General features: G+C 33.7%; 2 protein-coding genes across 2 annotated transcripts; both read right to left on the bottom strand.

Annotated features, from left to right (window-relative positions):
- Nucleotides 1-10,453: 10,453 nt before the first annotated feature.
- Nucleotides 10,454-10,950, bottom strand: LOC138348122 (uncharacterized). Its single transcript, XM_069296733.1, has 2 exons — nt 10,771-10,950; nt 10,454-10,696 (listed from the first exon to the last, which is right to left on the bottom strand). Exons 1-2 carry the CDS (start codon nt 10,948-10,950, stop codon nt 10,454-10,456), a joined length of 423 nt encoding a protein of 140 aa, XP_069152834.1.
- A 2,876-nt stretch (nt 10,951-13,826) lies between these two features.
- On the bottom strand, nt 13,827-15,028 carry LOC101253376 (uncharacterized). The gene is made up of 2 exons (XM_004237621.1): nt 14,885-15,028; nt 13,827-14,207 (listed from the first exon to the last, which is right to left on the bottom strand). Exons 1-2 carry the CDS (start codon nt 15,026-15,028, stop codon nt 13,827-13,829), a joined length of 525 nt encoding a protein of 174 aa, XP_004237669.1.
- Between the last annotated feature and the right edge of the window lie 1,581 nt (nt 15,029-16,609).

Below are 16,609 nucleotides of genomic sequence, written 5' to 3'. Positions count from 1 at the left end.
CAAATGGGAAATAGAGACGAAGATCATCATTCAATTTCTCTTTTCCCTTCTCGCTTGATCCAAAAGAAGTACAATATGAAGATTCAATAATTCTTGAAGGCATTCTGTTTTTAGGCGCATGAGTCTTTGAATCGATTCTAACAACAACATTGGTTGTTGGAATATCAATGGGTGACAACAAATTCTGGCTGTCAATTAAATTATGTGCATCGTAAACAAACAATGGTCTAGCAGGAATAAGATCTTTTTCCAGATCTGTGATTTGTGCATCTATTGCTGCTTGAGTTGATGGCAATATTATTGTTGATGTGGAAGAATCTTGTATTATATTATATAATATTTTTTTTAGTAAATCTGCATATAATGAATGTCTGTGTCATAAAGCATATATGAAAAATCTATTGATGTATTCATTGTTCTTTTATCAGGCATAAACGATGAATGTTGTGTTGAACTATGTCAGCACCATCTTGATTCATGATTGGTTCATTTAAATCTTGACGATCTTGATGTGCTTCACTACACAAAATGTAAGCAGGCTATATGTATCAGATGTATAATATTTAAACAATGTATCATATATAAAAAAAATGATAATATATCAAAAAAATTATAATGTAAAAATTTTTAGGAACTGATACCTTGTTAAGATCATTGATTTCAGTATCAACATTAATACTTTGATATTTAAGTTTGACATTGACTTGGTATCACCCTCATTAACAGAAAAACCAAAATCATCATCAACTACATCCCCCACATTGTCAATGACTTGATGTTCACCCTCATTAACAGGAACACCAACATCATCCTTAGCTACACCTCCCACACCAGCAAGATCAATCTATATTGGTGGAGATGGTTGTTTTTTAAACTGAAATGTGCTTGATTTTGGATCAACATTGATGTTTTGTTTGTGTAGAGATTGCATTTACTGATAGTGATTTTCCTTTACCAAGATTACTAGTTCCTCAAATTTCCTGTTAACCTGTGAAAAGAAAATACATTTAGAGTCAATATAAATTACATTAGAGTAAAAAAATCAAAATACTGCACTTACGTAATTTTTCAAATGATCTTTCAATTCTTTAATATCTTAAATTACATAGTTGACTTTTTGAACATATGTAGAATCATGTACATCAACAGTCAGGGTCGGAGGCAAATCTAAAGTTGAAAATGACTGATTTAATAACACATTTGATTGATCCGACTGACTGGGTAATGATACCTTTGTTTTATGTGTATCCCCTTTCTTTCTTCTTTTTGGGAAGGCGGGAATGATGTATTATACACTCTAGATGATCTCCTCAAGAACTATTTGGGAGGTCTGGGGGATAAATCATCAAAGTTAGCTTCGTCATTCAATTGTACTACATTTGGATTTATAGCTGATAACGGGAATGAAGAAGGAAGAGCATGTTCAACTTCAAGTAAGTCAAAAGTTCAAGTTCCTATGTTGTTAGGACAATGTTTAAATATGCATTCTGGAATAACACAATAATTTAAATATTAAAACATAAAATAATGTATCATAACACATAAAATAATTAAGACAGGAAATAATGTATCACAACATAGAAAATAATGAAATTAAAAAGACAAACTTGCAAGCTTTAATTATCACAAGGATTCAATGTTACCTTTTTGAAAAATGCTAGACACAAGCATTTCAATCTTTCCTTATCAGCTAGAACCCTCCAATTGCACATTATTGGGATGACATCCCGTTCTTTGACATCAATTTCAGAATGTATTTGGGATGCATATTTGTATATTCATACATTAAGTGCAAAGGAATTCCATATAATCGATATAACTGTTTGTTAAGATTGAAATCATGTCTAAGTGAAATGATGAGCTTCGAGAATGAAATTTGTCCCCAAGGATAATCTTGATATTTACCATCTTCAAACATTAAAAAATTGACAATAGATTTAGATGTATTATTAGTTTGAGCTAAAACGGATGTATGAATAAAGTACAATATAGACATTTGGAGTGCATTCTGATTCTTCTCACAATTGCCCATCTTAAATCATTAGACTAGATGATTCTTGCTAACACTATTCACTGCAACGAAAAAATTACTTTTGGAATAACATAAAGGGAGTTTATTCTGGGTATTCAAAATATTTGGTGTTGACTTTAACTTTAAGAACAATTATTATTGCAACTTTATTCATACCAAATTTAGGATATCCCAATTTGCATGTCTAATATGCAACACATTAGAGTTGCCTTGTTCCAACTCTAACAACAGCAAACACTTAGTGATTTGGCCCTGAAAATTACATTTAGGAATATCTAAAAAGAGTCCAAATATTGTAGTCCTAACTAGTTAAATTACATGCTCCCCTATAGACACTTGAAAATCCTTCTAACAATTGTTGTTAAAATGATCACCATACCTTATGGCATATGTTGATATCTTCTTTATCTTTTACTTGAGTGACTGCAAAAAGATTTTTAAAAAACATACAATTTGTAATGATATTCATGATACATAAATAAAACACCAAATCACACTGCATGACAATTAATGATACATAACAAAAATATTTAAAACACCAAATCACACTGCATGACAATTAATGATACATAACAAAAATATTCTGATACACAAATAAATTAAAGGATAACAAATTTCAACTATCTACACAACAATTAATGATACATAACACAAAAATATTCATACACAAATAACTTAAAGAATATCAAATTTCAACTGTTTGATACATAAATGTTAGTAAAACTTATTACAAAACACGATACATTATACAAAATGTGTCCATGTCTGATACATCAACTATTTCTTTTGTTATATTTGACAAAAATCTTTTTCATGATACATTTTTTTAAATAAACATATAAAACAAGGGTTTTATAAGTGTAGACTAAATCTAAAATCGATATATATCAAACTAATATAGGATTTTTGCATGTATCAATTTTTAACCAAAATTCACCAAACACTATAACACATTTACTTCATGTATCATTCAGTTTAAGATATCAAACACACTATAAATCTCAGACAATTTTAATGAAGATTAAAAAGGCATACCCTAAGCAATGTGGGTCTGAAAATAACACCAATGTGGGTCTGAAAATAACACCAATGTGGGTCTGAAAATAACGGGTGTTGCTCTTTTCTTATTTTTTAGGGGTGGTGGGGTGGGGTGGTGGTGGTGGGAATTGCAACCTTTGGTTTAGAGGATTCCGGAACATCTTTGTTCGGATCCTTCCTTAAGTTCAAAGGGTCATTCATTTTTTTTTCTATTTTCTGCCAACCTTCGTCATCAGAATAGTATAATTTTCGATTTGTATCAGGATCCATATGTATCAAACAGAAAACGATGAATCAAAATAAAAATCGAAGAAAAAAGATGTCAAACTTTAGGAGAGAGTAAGGAGAAGACCATGAATCGAAGTATCAAACAAATTTGTGAGAGAAAACCTAAAATTCAAAAGTGAACAGTGATGTTTGAAATTTGTTTGTTTGAGAGAGAAAAAAATTTGAAAATCTATTTGTGTAATGATTGTAACTAAAAAGATTATTGAGTGAAATTAGGGAGAAAAAAAAGGAGTGACATAGGGAGTGGTGAAATCTGGGGGGAGGAAAGATAGAGTTACGTATCTGCTATATTTAAGTTACAACTTAAAACAGGAATTTAAGAATATTTTTCAAAAAGTATGAAAAAGTAGATAATAAGAAACTTAAAATTATGTATTTAAGTTATTTTCCCAATAATTATTACATCTGACAAGAAAATATAGATCAAAATATTGTATGTTAAATTATTTAAAAACTTTTAGAGCTGTTAATTTTAAAAATAAACTCGTTGCTCAATATTTTAAAGATAATAAGTCAATTTCTTATCTTGTATTTTTTAATAAGATAAGCCAATTTTTTATCATGTTTAAAAATTATATATATTTTCTCATCTTAATAATAATTTAAAATAAAAATACTAACGAGATGAAAAGGACACGTGGGACAAATTTATAAACAATTTTAAAAAATTGTGCAGAATAAAGCAAATCATATAGTGAAATTTTAGTCTTTTAAATTAAAACTTTAAATACTTAATTTGTTCTTCAAGAATCAATTGGTTTCGACAATGTTTAAGTTAACTATTCATTATATCATCATCATCATCATCATTTTATGTTTTCTATATATCAAGACATTCACTTACAATTTTCTTTCTTTAGAGTTTATTCATTAAGTATTTTAAAAGATTGTAACCAATTTTTTTCAAAAAAAAAAAATGATAATCTATGTCAAGATAATGATTGCACATATATGAACTAAAGTCTAAGACAAAACAAAAAGAGTTGTCAAATAAATTTGAATTATTTTAATTTTTAAAAATGCTAATAATTAAGAAATTAAATTTTTTTAGTTAATTTTATACTACTAACAATATTGAATAATAAGATTTTTTTAATATTCCGTCATGAAAACGTTTTTATTTGACAAAAAATATTTATTAGTATTTTATGAATTTTATCTATTATTTACTTATATAGTTGGGAGTTAGATATTTATTATGATTCGAGTAAAAAGAATTTAAAAAAATGAAAGAAAAGAATAGTGAGTGGAAGAAGAATAGTTAAAGTAAAAAAATGGGTCCACTATCCAAGTGTCAAAAGAAGAATGGAGTCTCACACAATTATTGTTGATTGGACCTCTGCCATTATAAAAAAAAACCGTGTGTTAGCTGTCATGTTGCATTATTTTCTAATTTCTGATAGAAGATAGTTATTACTTAGTTAGTGGAGTAGTGTTCAACTTAGTGAATTAGTGGTTTCTTTATTTGTAAGTCTATTTGAAAGACAATACTTTACTTTGTATTGATTTAAAATTTACAAAAAAACTAAGATTTCAGCACATTGAGATTTTTTACTTCCAACCTTTGATCTTAAAATTTTGTTGTCTTTTTCTGTCTCTTTTTCCAACATCACTATTATCAAAGTTATGGCAAGTAGAAACACTCCAATGACTTTGGCACAATCACTCATTCCCATCTTTAAGAGAGAAATCTACGACTTTTGGAGTATTCGTATGAAAACTATACTTGCATATCCAACTCTTTGAAACTTGATAGAAAGTGGATTTGTAGATCCCAATGAAGGAAATAGACTGTGAAACAACAAGCAAAAAGATGCTAGGTGATGGTGTTTATCCAGCAGTCCGTCCATGATAGCATCTTTTCACGGATTGTGACAACAGCCACATCAAAACAAGCTTGGTCCATTCTGCGAAAGAAATTTAAAGATGATTCGAAGGTCATTGTGGTGAGATTATCATTACTTTGGTGTGACTCTGAAACCTTGATGATGAAAAGTGGAGAATCTATTGCAGATTTTTTTATCCAGAGCAGTTCAATAGTCTGCAAAATGAGATTCTATGGCGAGAAAGTTACTGATCAGACCATTATGAAAAAGATATTGTGAAACTTGACTCCAAATTTTGATCATGTAGTTGCTTCTAAAGAAGAGTCGAAGGATATATATATATTTTTTCTTTCGATAAACTAATGGGATATCTCCAAGCTCACGATGCGAGAATCAATTAACCTATAGAAAATAATAAAGAGAAAGCATTCCAAGTGAAAGATTCAACCACTAAATATGGAGAAAATAGTAGTCCAGCAAGCATAGGTCCAGGAAAAAGAGGATTCCGCGGTTGTCGAGATCATGGTTATGAAAGAGGCAAGGAAGAGATGATGGCCATATACAATCCAGTGATCAAGGTAACACAAACAATGACATTCAATGTCATCATTTCCAATGGTACTGACATATAAGGGCTAACAGCTGGTATAGAGATCAGAAATTAAATTTTGCAGTAGGAGAAAATGAGGAAGAGAAGGAAGAGAATTATATCTTCATGGCATGCGCTAATACAAACTATTAGCCAAATGGTATATGATTTGTAGATAGTGATTTTTCAAATCATATGACATACACCAAATCTCTGTTTCAGGAGTTAGATGAGAAGAAAAATAGAAAGGTGTAGCTTGGCAACATAAAACAGATGCAGATCGAAGTAAAATGCATTGTGTACATCGACACTAGCCACGACAAAGTAAAGCATTGGACAACGATCAATTTGTAACTAATGTAGGATACAATTTTTTGTATGTTGGACAATTAATGATCGATGGACATTCTCTTTGGTTAGATGATGATTACAAATAAGAAATCAAACAAAAAGGTTCCCCTCACTGTGACGCCAAAAAAAATGTTTTCACTAGATATTTCTAACATGAAAAGTTTTATGCTTGTTGCAAATGCAAAGAATGAGTTGAAGTTATGGCATTTGAGGTATGGTTACCTTGATATAAAAGGTTTCCGATTGTTGGTTGACAAAGGTATGGTTCTTGGACTTCCAAAAATGTTTCAATTGAATTGTGTGAAGGGTGTAGTTATGGAAAACAAACTAGAAAGTATTTTCTTGATGGAAAAAGCTTGGAGGGCTTCAAAGTATCTTGAATTAATTCATGTGAATTCATGTGGACCTATGCATACTACATCTTTTAGTGGGGGTCGTTATGTTCTACTCTTAACAGATAAAATTAGTCACGTGAGTTGGGTCTATTTTTTGGAAAACAAATCATAAACATTTAAGAATTTGAAGAACTTCAAAATCAAGGTTGAGAAGCAAAGTGGTATGTTCTTCAAAATATTTCGCACAAATTAAGGCAGCGAGTTCTTATCCAATGAATTTAATCTCTTTGTGAAGAAAGTGGTATCCATAGGGAGCTGATCAGCTTATACTTCGGAGCAAAATTGTGTAGCTGAGCGAAAAAATTACAGTGTTGTGGAGATGCCAAGAAGTATGTTACAAGCAAAGGGAGTTTCGAATTAATTTTGGGTTGAAGCTATGGCAACATTAGTCTATTTATTGAATCCGTCTCCCACAAAGCTTGTTATGTTTCAAACTCCATTTGAAGCCTGGAAGGGTAAAAAAACATTTGTAAGTTATTTAAGAATTTCTGGTTATATTGCTTGTGCTTTGGTAAATTCCCAATTTCATCATAAGTTGGCTGAAAAATCTGAAAAATATACATTTATTGGTTACTGCACACAATCTAAAGCATATAGACTGCATAACCCTCTTAACAAAAAGACTTTAACTAGAAAGAATGTAGTATTTCATGAAATGACAAGCTGGAATTGGAGTGAAAACAATGATAAGATGCAAGAACAGATTCCTATGCCCATGGAAATCCTTTTTGATGCAATTTAGTAGCTATCTCCTATCGCTACAACATTGGTTCTTATACCACTTCTCCAGATTTATCTTCTTCAACTTCAGGGAGCAGAAACTCTTTATCTAATACTCTTAAAGAGTCTTCACATGAGATAATTCTATTAAGAAGACCAACGAGGCTTAAAAAGTCAAACTCCAAATATGTTAATCACATGCATACAACTTGTCAATTTACTATTGATGTTTCAGACTCAATACATTATGGAGAAGCAGCTGAAAAGGAAGAGTGGCGGACATTGATGTTAGAAGAGATGAAATCTATAGAAAAGAAAAGAATGACACATGGGATATGGTGGAATTACCAAAGGACAAAAATGCAATTGGTTTGAAGTGGGTGTTTAAGATAAAATTTGCAGCTAATGGGATACTACATAAACATAAGTGTAGTCTTGTGGCAAAAGGATATGGACAACAATATGGTATTGATTTTGAACAATTTTCTCCGGTTACTAGATTTGAAACTGTTAGGCTTGTCCTAGGATTGGATGCACAATCACAATAGTTAGTTTATCAATTTGATGTCAAGTCATCATTTCTCAATGGAGACTACATGTAGCACAACCAGAAGGTTTCATAAAGAAGGGTGATGAAACAAAGGTCTACAATCTAAAAAGGTATTTTATGATTTGAAGCAAAACCCTCGGGCATGATAAATAAAAGGTGTCACACCCCGAACCGACACTCTATGCGTGTCAGGCACTTGAAGTCCATTGTTGGCCACGAGCGGACCCTTGGCATGACTTACTTACTCATCGGTAGACTTAAAAACAAGAGGATATAACTCAAGGAATAACTAAAAGAAAATCACTTAGCGTACATAGAAACTCAAGTCTTACTTGTTTACAAGTTAAAGGAAAAGACTAAAGAGCTGATACTACCTGTCCATGAAGCTTCTAAACAAAGTGGGATGTTGGGACAGGATCCCTAATCATTCTAACAACTGTAAACTAAAAAATATAAATGAATGATAAAGATGTCCTCCAAAATGAACGGAGACTCACCAACATACTCTGAGCTGCTCATTGGATCAATGGTACGTCGAATGTTGATCCTAGTTACTTGTATCAACATTATAAGACGATGCACGTCAACTGACATCTATACATGGAATATACGAGTATTCTAGTTGGAATGCTACAAAAAAAACTTAATCTTGAAAGAAGTAAGAAGGAACAATTACCTTGACTCTGCTCAACTCATTAATAAATTAACTCAACATAAAGTAATAAGACACATGCAATATATAGATATAGATATAAAGCTTGTAAAACAACGTAAACAACTTAGTTCGTTAAAGAAATGCAATAAAAAATTAACTTTAGTTTTATAATAAGTAATATAGTTTCTGTGGGAGATTCTCTAACCGAAAACCATCAGTATGAGCATAAGTGGTGATACAACATCTTGACCACGCTGCTATAGCTACTTATACTTTGTCGCCGCATAGAATTACTTAACTTAGTGGATCCACTAGCTGAACTTATTTGATCATCTAAAAAGTATGACCCATTAATACTCATGATGGTACATGGTATATGGAGACTTCAGTTATTATAAACTTGGATCCCCATATCGGTTATCAATACTACTCCCAAAAAATATACTTAGCTCATGTGTATTTACAAAAAAATTCTTTCTTTGGGTTGAGATAATTGCTAAACACTTAGCTTTAAAAGCTCTCTTGGAATCAATGTTCCCTTTTCTTGCTCAAAAATCTTTTGGAAATCTTAGTGTCCTTTTATCTTATTTGTGAAAACATTTATAAACTCTTAGTAAGAGATGAACTCAACTCTTTACTTTTTACTTAACTTGAATCTTGAGTCTTAAAAACAAAGTTAAAATATTTCTAAAGACTCTTGAAAACTTTTAAGAACTTTGCTTCGACTTGCTTCTTAACGTTTAGACTTGACTCTTAACTTCTTTGACTTTGATCTTAACTTTCCTTAAATTCGATTATGGATTCAAGGTTATGGATGATTTCATGATGTTTAGATATACCTAAGGGTGTTGGAATCAACTAAGAAACATAGGTACATCACTTAGGAACTAGTATGAAAAGGTGGGGATAGAATGGGGACAATTGGCATCCCTCGCACTTTGAGAGGCGTGGGGCGCCAACCCTCATCTTACAGAGAGAAGGCTGGGGCGGCGCCTGTAGTCCCTACGGATAGAAAATATCTTGTGGGGCTCTGGGAGACGCAACACCCAACCCTGTTCCCAGGTGTTCTCGACTTCTCTTTTTTGTTTTTTACATTTAAACCCTCTAAATATTCATGGTTCTTTCCCCAAACACTTAGGATCATTAGTACTATCAATATACAATATATTCAACCCAAAATTACACCAAAAATATGAATCAAAACTTCAACAACACAACCATCAAGAATTCAACGAGAACTTCAACAATGTTCTACAAGAACTTAATTTCTTAACATTCAAATAACTTAGATTTACTGAATTCAAATAAGATTGGTGTTTGGGTGAACTAAAACAACACTATGTTATCTCACATACCTTTTTAGGGATCACCTCTGACAAATTCGATACACAAAACTTGAATGTTCTTGGCAAAATCTTGGTTTTTCCTCTTTTCTCCTTTTCACCAAGCCCTAGCGTGAATTCTAAATCTTTCTAAACTTAATGTAGTCTTATTTTAACCCATTTAATCCCTAAAAACAAATTAATATAATTAGGTAAGGAAAATACAACTTTGCCTTCACAAATCTAGATTGGAATTTTCTTAATCCAAAAACCCAACTTCCAAAAGGCATAACTAACTCATGCAATATTGAAATCGCGCAAACTCGGTGGCGTTGAAAAGAGTATTCTAAGGGATTTCCGACCATATATGGAACTACTCTTGATTAATTTTGATCTAGGATTTATGGTCGTTTTAAGTTGACCAAAAACTTCTTTTATTAGCTTACTTAAATTTTCTAGATTTTACTATTCTTTCCAAAAATTAGAATTTTCAAATTCTAAACTCTTCTCTAGTTCTTTCTAGTTGCGAGATGTTATAATATCTCCTCCTTGGAAACTTTTATCCTCAAAATAGGTTACAATTACTAGACTTAGGGTAGCAACATCAAGTTCAAAAACCCACAAGCAATTGCAACAAACAACATGCTTACTAAAGTTTTAGATAGTAGTAAAGGGAAAATTAGTACCTTAGTCTGTATTTTCTCTAGATTCAAAGAGATGTGGATAACTCATCTTCATGTCCTCTTCAGCTTCCCAAGTAGCTTCTTCAACAAATTGGTTCCTCCAAAGGACCTTAACTGATGCTACCTCTTTTGTTCTCAACTTCCAAACTTGGGGATCTAGGATTTGCACCGGAATCTCCTCACAAGACAAGTTATATTTGATCCCAACCTTCTCAGTTGGAATGATCAATGAAGAATCACCTATGCACTTTTTTAACAGAGAGACATAAAAATCAGATGAATCGCTGCCAACTCTTGTGGTAGCTCCAACTCATAAGCTACATTGTCAATCCTCTTGGATATTCTATAAGATCCAATATACCGGGGACTAAGTTTTCCCTTCTTACCAAACCTCATTACACCCTTCATAGGCAAAACTTTTAGGTAATCCCAATCATCTATCTCACACTCAAAATCTCTTCTCCTAACATCGGTATAGGATTTCTGATGACTCTGGGCCATTTTCAAACTCACCTTTTCCATAGCTTGATGGACTAGTTCTGGTCCTATCAACCTTGTTTCACCAACCTCAAACCATAAAGAGCTTTATATGGAGCCATTTGGATGATAGAGTGGTAACTGTTGTAAGCAACCTCAATGAGACGTAAGTGATCATCCCAATCTCCCTTGAAATCAATCACAAAAGCCCTCAAAATATCTTCTACGGTCTAAACAGTACAATATGCTTTCCCATCAATCCTCAATCAAAGATGATATTTAAGTTCATCTTTGAACCCAAACCTTTCTGAAAAGATTTTCAGAACTATGCCGTAAATTGTGCACCTCTATCAAAATGATAGAGAACGGAACTCCGTGAAGTCTTACCACCTCTTGAGTGTACAACTTAGCATAATCTTCTACCAAATGGGTAGTCTTTACCCATAAAAAGTGGGTTGATTTTGTCATTCTGTTGACTATCACCTAAATAGAATCAATCTGCCTGCAAGACCTTGTTAATCCTATGATGAAGTCTATGTTAATCAAGTCCCACTTTAATCCTAGAAGTTCTATATTCTGAGCCAAACCTCCAGGTCCTTTGGTTCTCTACTTTAACTTGTTGACAATTCGGGAACCTGACAACAAACTCAACAATGCCCTTCTTCATACCTTCCCACCAATATACTTCTCTCAAATCACGATACATATTTGTGGAACTGGGATGAATGGAATATCTAGAGCTATGAGCTTCCTCCATGATCCTCTCTTGGATTCCATCCACCATTGGTGCACACAATCTTCCTTGATATCTCAAAACACCATATCCCCCTTGTTAAAAAGCTAATACTCTTTGCTTATAAACATTTGGCTTCAATTCAAGTAAAAGGGTATCTTGGTCTTGCATCTCTTTCACTTCTGACACTAACGATGACTCATCCCCATTTGTCACTTCCTTCTGTGGAATCCATTAGTCGGACTCATAAGCGTACAAGTCTATGTACATCTTTTGGTAAGTCTTTCTTCTCTTCATCAAGTTGGGCGGTACTATCCATAGACAACCTGCTTAAGGTATCGAAAACCACATTAGCCTTACCTTGGTGGTAATGAATGCTCATGTCATAATCCTTGAGAAATTCTAACAATCTCCTATGTTTGATATTAAACTCTTTTTGAGTGATCACATATTGTAGTCTCTTCTAATACGTGAATATATTAACATGAACGCCATATAAATAGTGACGTCATATTTTCAAGGAAAAAACTACAATATCTAACTCTAAATCATGGGTTGGGTAGTTCTTCTCATGAACTTTCAACTATCTGGAGGCATATGCTACAATCTTGCCATTATATATTCTAACACAACCCAAACCAATTATAGATGCTTCACAATACACTACAAAACCTTTAGTAGCTTCTGGTAAAGTCAAAATAGGGGGCAGTAGTCAACTTCTTTTTCAATTTCTAAAAGCTTTTCTCACAAGATTCAAACCATTGATACTTAACTGTCTTTTGAGTTAACATGGTCAAACGATATGAAATACACGAAAACTTCTCAACAAACATCTATAGTAGCTATCCAAACCCAAGAAACTCCTAATTTGGAGATGTGGGTCTAGGACAACTCTGAATTGCTTCTATGTTTTGGGTATCAACTCTAATTCCATCACCAGGAACTATGTGGCCCGAAAATGCAACTGACTTAAGCCAAAATTCACATTTTGAGAACTTAGCATATAACTCCTTATCCTTCTAAGTGTGAAGAACTATTTTGAGATGACTAGCATGATCCTCTTCATTCCTTAAATAATTTAGTATGTCATTAATGAAGATGATAATACATATATATAAATATTTGAAGATAATATTCATAAGATCCATGAATGTTGCAAGCACATTGATCAATCCAAAATGACATGAAAAAAATTCATAATGCCTATATTTGGTTCTAAAAATTTTCTTTGGAATATCATATTCTCTAATTTTTAACTGATAGTAGCCTGATCTAAGATCAATTTTCGAGAAGCAGGAAACACCTTGAAGTTGGTCGAAAAGATCATCAATATTTGGAAGAGGATATTTATTCTTGATGGTTAACCTTGTTAAATTGGTGGTAATCGATAGACATCCTAAGGGAACCATATTTCTTTCTCACAAACAAGGTGGAGCACCCCAAGGTGAGATACTTGGTCGAATGAAACCCTATCTAACAGATCTTTCAACTGTTCTTTCAACTTTTCAACTGTGATGAAGTCATTCTATATAGCGGAATAGAGATAGGACGAGTATCTGGAATGATGTTTATGTCAAAGTCAATTTTTTTCTCAGGAGGGACTCCAGGTATATCATCTAGAAAGACTCTTGGAAACTATTTTACTATAGGAACTGACTCAATGAGAGGTACCTCAACACTTGAGTCATTAAGTCAAACTAAGTGATAGGTACAACCCTTTGAAACTAACTTTCTCGCCTTAAAGGTATGAAATGGAATGATTCTTAGGCCCTACTGAACTGCTACTCGACTCTATGACTAGATCATTAGAAATCTGAAACTTGACAACTCGAGTTCTATAATCTATTGATGCATAACAGACATGAAGCTAGTCCATATCTAGAATGACATCAAAATTTATCATGTCTAACTCAACTAAATCAACCATGGTGTTCTTTTGATTGATGGAAACATGACAATCACAATAGACTCTTTCTGCTAGAATGAACTCCCCAATAGGTATAGAAACACCAAAAGATTCACAAAGTTTCTCAAGGAGAATATCAAAATTATTTGCAACATAAGGGGTTACAAAAGATAAAGTTACTCCTGAGTCTAGCAAAGCATAAGCATAAAAAATAAAGACTTTGATCATACCAGTGACCACATCTGGGGAGTTCTCTTTCTCTTAGCAACTAGTGATCGCATAGAGGCAGTTTTCTCCTCCGCTAGTACCGGAAGTAGATCCTATTGGTGCAGCCCTGTCTACTGAAGCAACTGATGATGATTGGTCTCTATTTCCATAATTTCCACTACCTTGGTTATTCTTAGGGCATTCTTTCATGAAATGGCCTTTTTCACCACACTTGAAACAACCTGTCTGGCGATCCCGACACTTACCTTTGTGGGTCCTACCACACTTAACACATGCAGGAGCCCATAAACCTCCTTGTGCCACACTACCTTCAGATTTTGCTAGTCTAGCTTTGAAGTTTTGCAAATACTGTCCATGATAATCACCTTTGTTTCTTGGTGCAGGTGCACTACCAAATGATGGTGCAGGTCCCTTCTATTTCTGAAAGGAAAAACCATTCAAACAACCTTTATGCTGCCCAGACTCATTCGCTATCTTAGCTTCATTATTCCTAAACTTTTTCCTTTCCATTAGCTTTTATTCCTAAACTTGCTGCACATCGACCATCAACCTAGATATGTCCATGTCACCCTATTAGCATCGTTGCCCTGCCCTCTTTACTTGATAAACGACCTAATTCAGCAACAAACAAACCCATTCTACTTCTCATGTCCTTAATCATTTTTGAATCATATCATGATAGTTGGGTGAACTTCCACCCATACTCATACACACTGAGAGAATCCTGCTTAAGTGTAAGAAATTCTCTTACCTTAGCCTCTTTAAATTCTCAGGGGAAAAAAGGCCTCTAAAAAGCTTCTTCAAAATAGTCCTAACTTGAATGTGGTGCATCCGTATCTCTACCCGCCTTCCACTGATCAAACCAAGTTCTAGCAACATTTTTTAATTGATATGCAGCTAGCTCAACTCTCTCAGCTTTCGTAACATGCATGACATCAACACCTTCTTAAGTTCCTCAATGAAATTCTCCGGATCCTCAGTAGTGCTTGAACCGGTGAAACTTGGATGATTCATTCACAAGAATTCACGAATCCTCGAGGGTCATCCCCTTATTGTCAATCTCCTTGTTGTTGCCTTACTTGGTTAGTCACCTCTTGTCTTAACATCCTAATGGCTTCGTGGAACTCAGCGTTAATAACTTCCCCTTGAGGTTGCACTTCAGGTGCATTGGGCAACTCTGGTTCCTCTACATTCCTTCTAGCGGGACGACCTCTTGCTGCTCTTCGTGTAGGCATAGTTATATGAAACACGCGCAAGCACAAATTAGAGGGTATTTCTTTAGAGATAAACTTTAACGCACAAAAAGAGGGTGAAAGAAATGAGATGATTTCCTAAGTGTTGCAGCCTCCTAATTATAGATGTGGTGCGTTTCACACCAATAACAAGGACTCTACATACACGGTTTCATAGACTCTCTAGAACTCTTAAAATCTGTGCTTTGATCACAAGTTTGTCATGCCCCGAGCCTACACCTTGGGCATGGCCGGCACTTGAAGATCCTTGCTAGGTCACTCTGGCTGGTGCGGCTCCCCAAGTCCCTACGGACTATGAAGGTGCAGCTCCCCAACCCCTATCCGTAGGTGTTCTCAACTTTTGTCATTTGTTTTTCATCTCTAAACGCTATAAACTTTCATGGTTATTTCTCCAAATACTTATGATCGTTAGTAATATCAATACTCAATAGATTCAATACAAAATCACACCCTAAAACATGAATCAAAACTTCAACAACACAACTATCAAGAATTAAAGGATAACTTCAACAATGTTCTTCAAGAACTCAATTTCTTAACATTCAAATAGCTTATATTCCCTAAACTAAACAAGATTGGCGTGTGAGTGAACTAACGCAACACTATGTGATCTCAAATTCCTTTTTAGGGATCACCCCAGACGAATTCCACACGCAAGGCTTGAATGCTTTTGGCTAATTCTTGGTTTTCTCTTCTTTCATATTCTTTTCTCTCTTCTCAAAGCCCTATCTTGAATTCTAAATCTTTCAAAACTGAACGAAGTCTTAATTTACCCTAATTAATCCCTAAAGATGAATTAATTTTTTTAGGTAAGGAAAAGACAACTTTTCCCTTCCCAAATTCGGATTGGACTTTTCTTAGTCCAAAAATCCAACTTTCAAAAGGCATAACTCACTCATCCGATATCTAAACTGCGCAAACGCAGCGGCATTTGAAAGATTATTCTAAGGTATTTACAAATATATCAGGAACTTCTTCTAACTCATCCTAAGCTAAGAGTTATGGTCGTTTGAAGTTGAACAAAAACTCACTTTTTGACTTAGACAAATTTTCCAGATTTGTATTATTCTTTCAAAAAATAAGTATTTTTAGATTTTAAACTCTTTTCTAGCTCTTTTTAGCTGCGAGATGTTACAACATCCAAGTCATGAATTAGGGTCTTCACTACATTTTGCAAGAATTAAAGCCTAATACATTCGAAAAGTTAGTAACTCATGCACATGACATGAAATTAAGCATGACTTTAAGAAAAGATTAATCATCTCCTTACTATGGACCTTGTGAAGATGAATATATAAAAGAACTCAAAATTGGGGGCAAGTCTGTATCCGAAGGTGACTTTGAAGAGTCGATGTATATCTAGACGTTCGATAACACATGAGCTTAAATTGCAAGTTACAACGGTCCTTAACACATCAACTTAAACTGGAAGCTGCAATGCTACTCACCCCATGAGCTTAAACTGCATGTAACAACACTCCTTAATGCATGAACTTAGACTACAAGTTACAATGCTTATTAACACATGAGATGCAACCGCAAGTTACAACGCTCCTTATCACA

Source organism: Solanum lycopersicum, chromosome 4 (assembly GCF_036512215.1).
Source record: "Solanum lycopersicum chromosome 4, SLM_r2.1".
NCBI lineage: Eukaryota > Viridiplantae > Streptophyta > Magnoliopsida > Solanales > Solanaceae > Solanum > Solanum lycopersicum.
This window is presented reverse-complemented; position numbering and strand designations above follow the sequence as displayed.

Bases quoted from the DNA above. Each gene is read 5' to 3' on its own strand.
- LOC138348122 (XM_069296733.1), bottom strand. From the start codon at position 10,950: ATGGCCCAGAGTCATCAGAAATCCTATACCGATGTTAGGAGAAGAGAT. The intron at 10,697-10,770 runs GTAGCTTATGAG...CTGTTAAAAAAG, and splicing joins TATCCAAGAGGATTGACAAT to TGCATAGGTGATTCTTCATT.
- LOC101253376 (XM_004237621.1), bottom strand. From the start codon at position 15,028: ATGCCTACACGAAGAGCAGCAAGAGGTCGTCCCGCTAGAAGGAATGTA. The intron at 14,208-14,884 runs GTGACTAACCAA...TTTCAGAAATAG, and splicing joins TTAGGATGTTAAGACAAGAG to AAGGGACCTGCACCATCATT.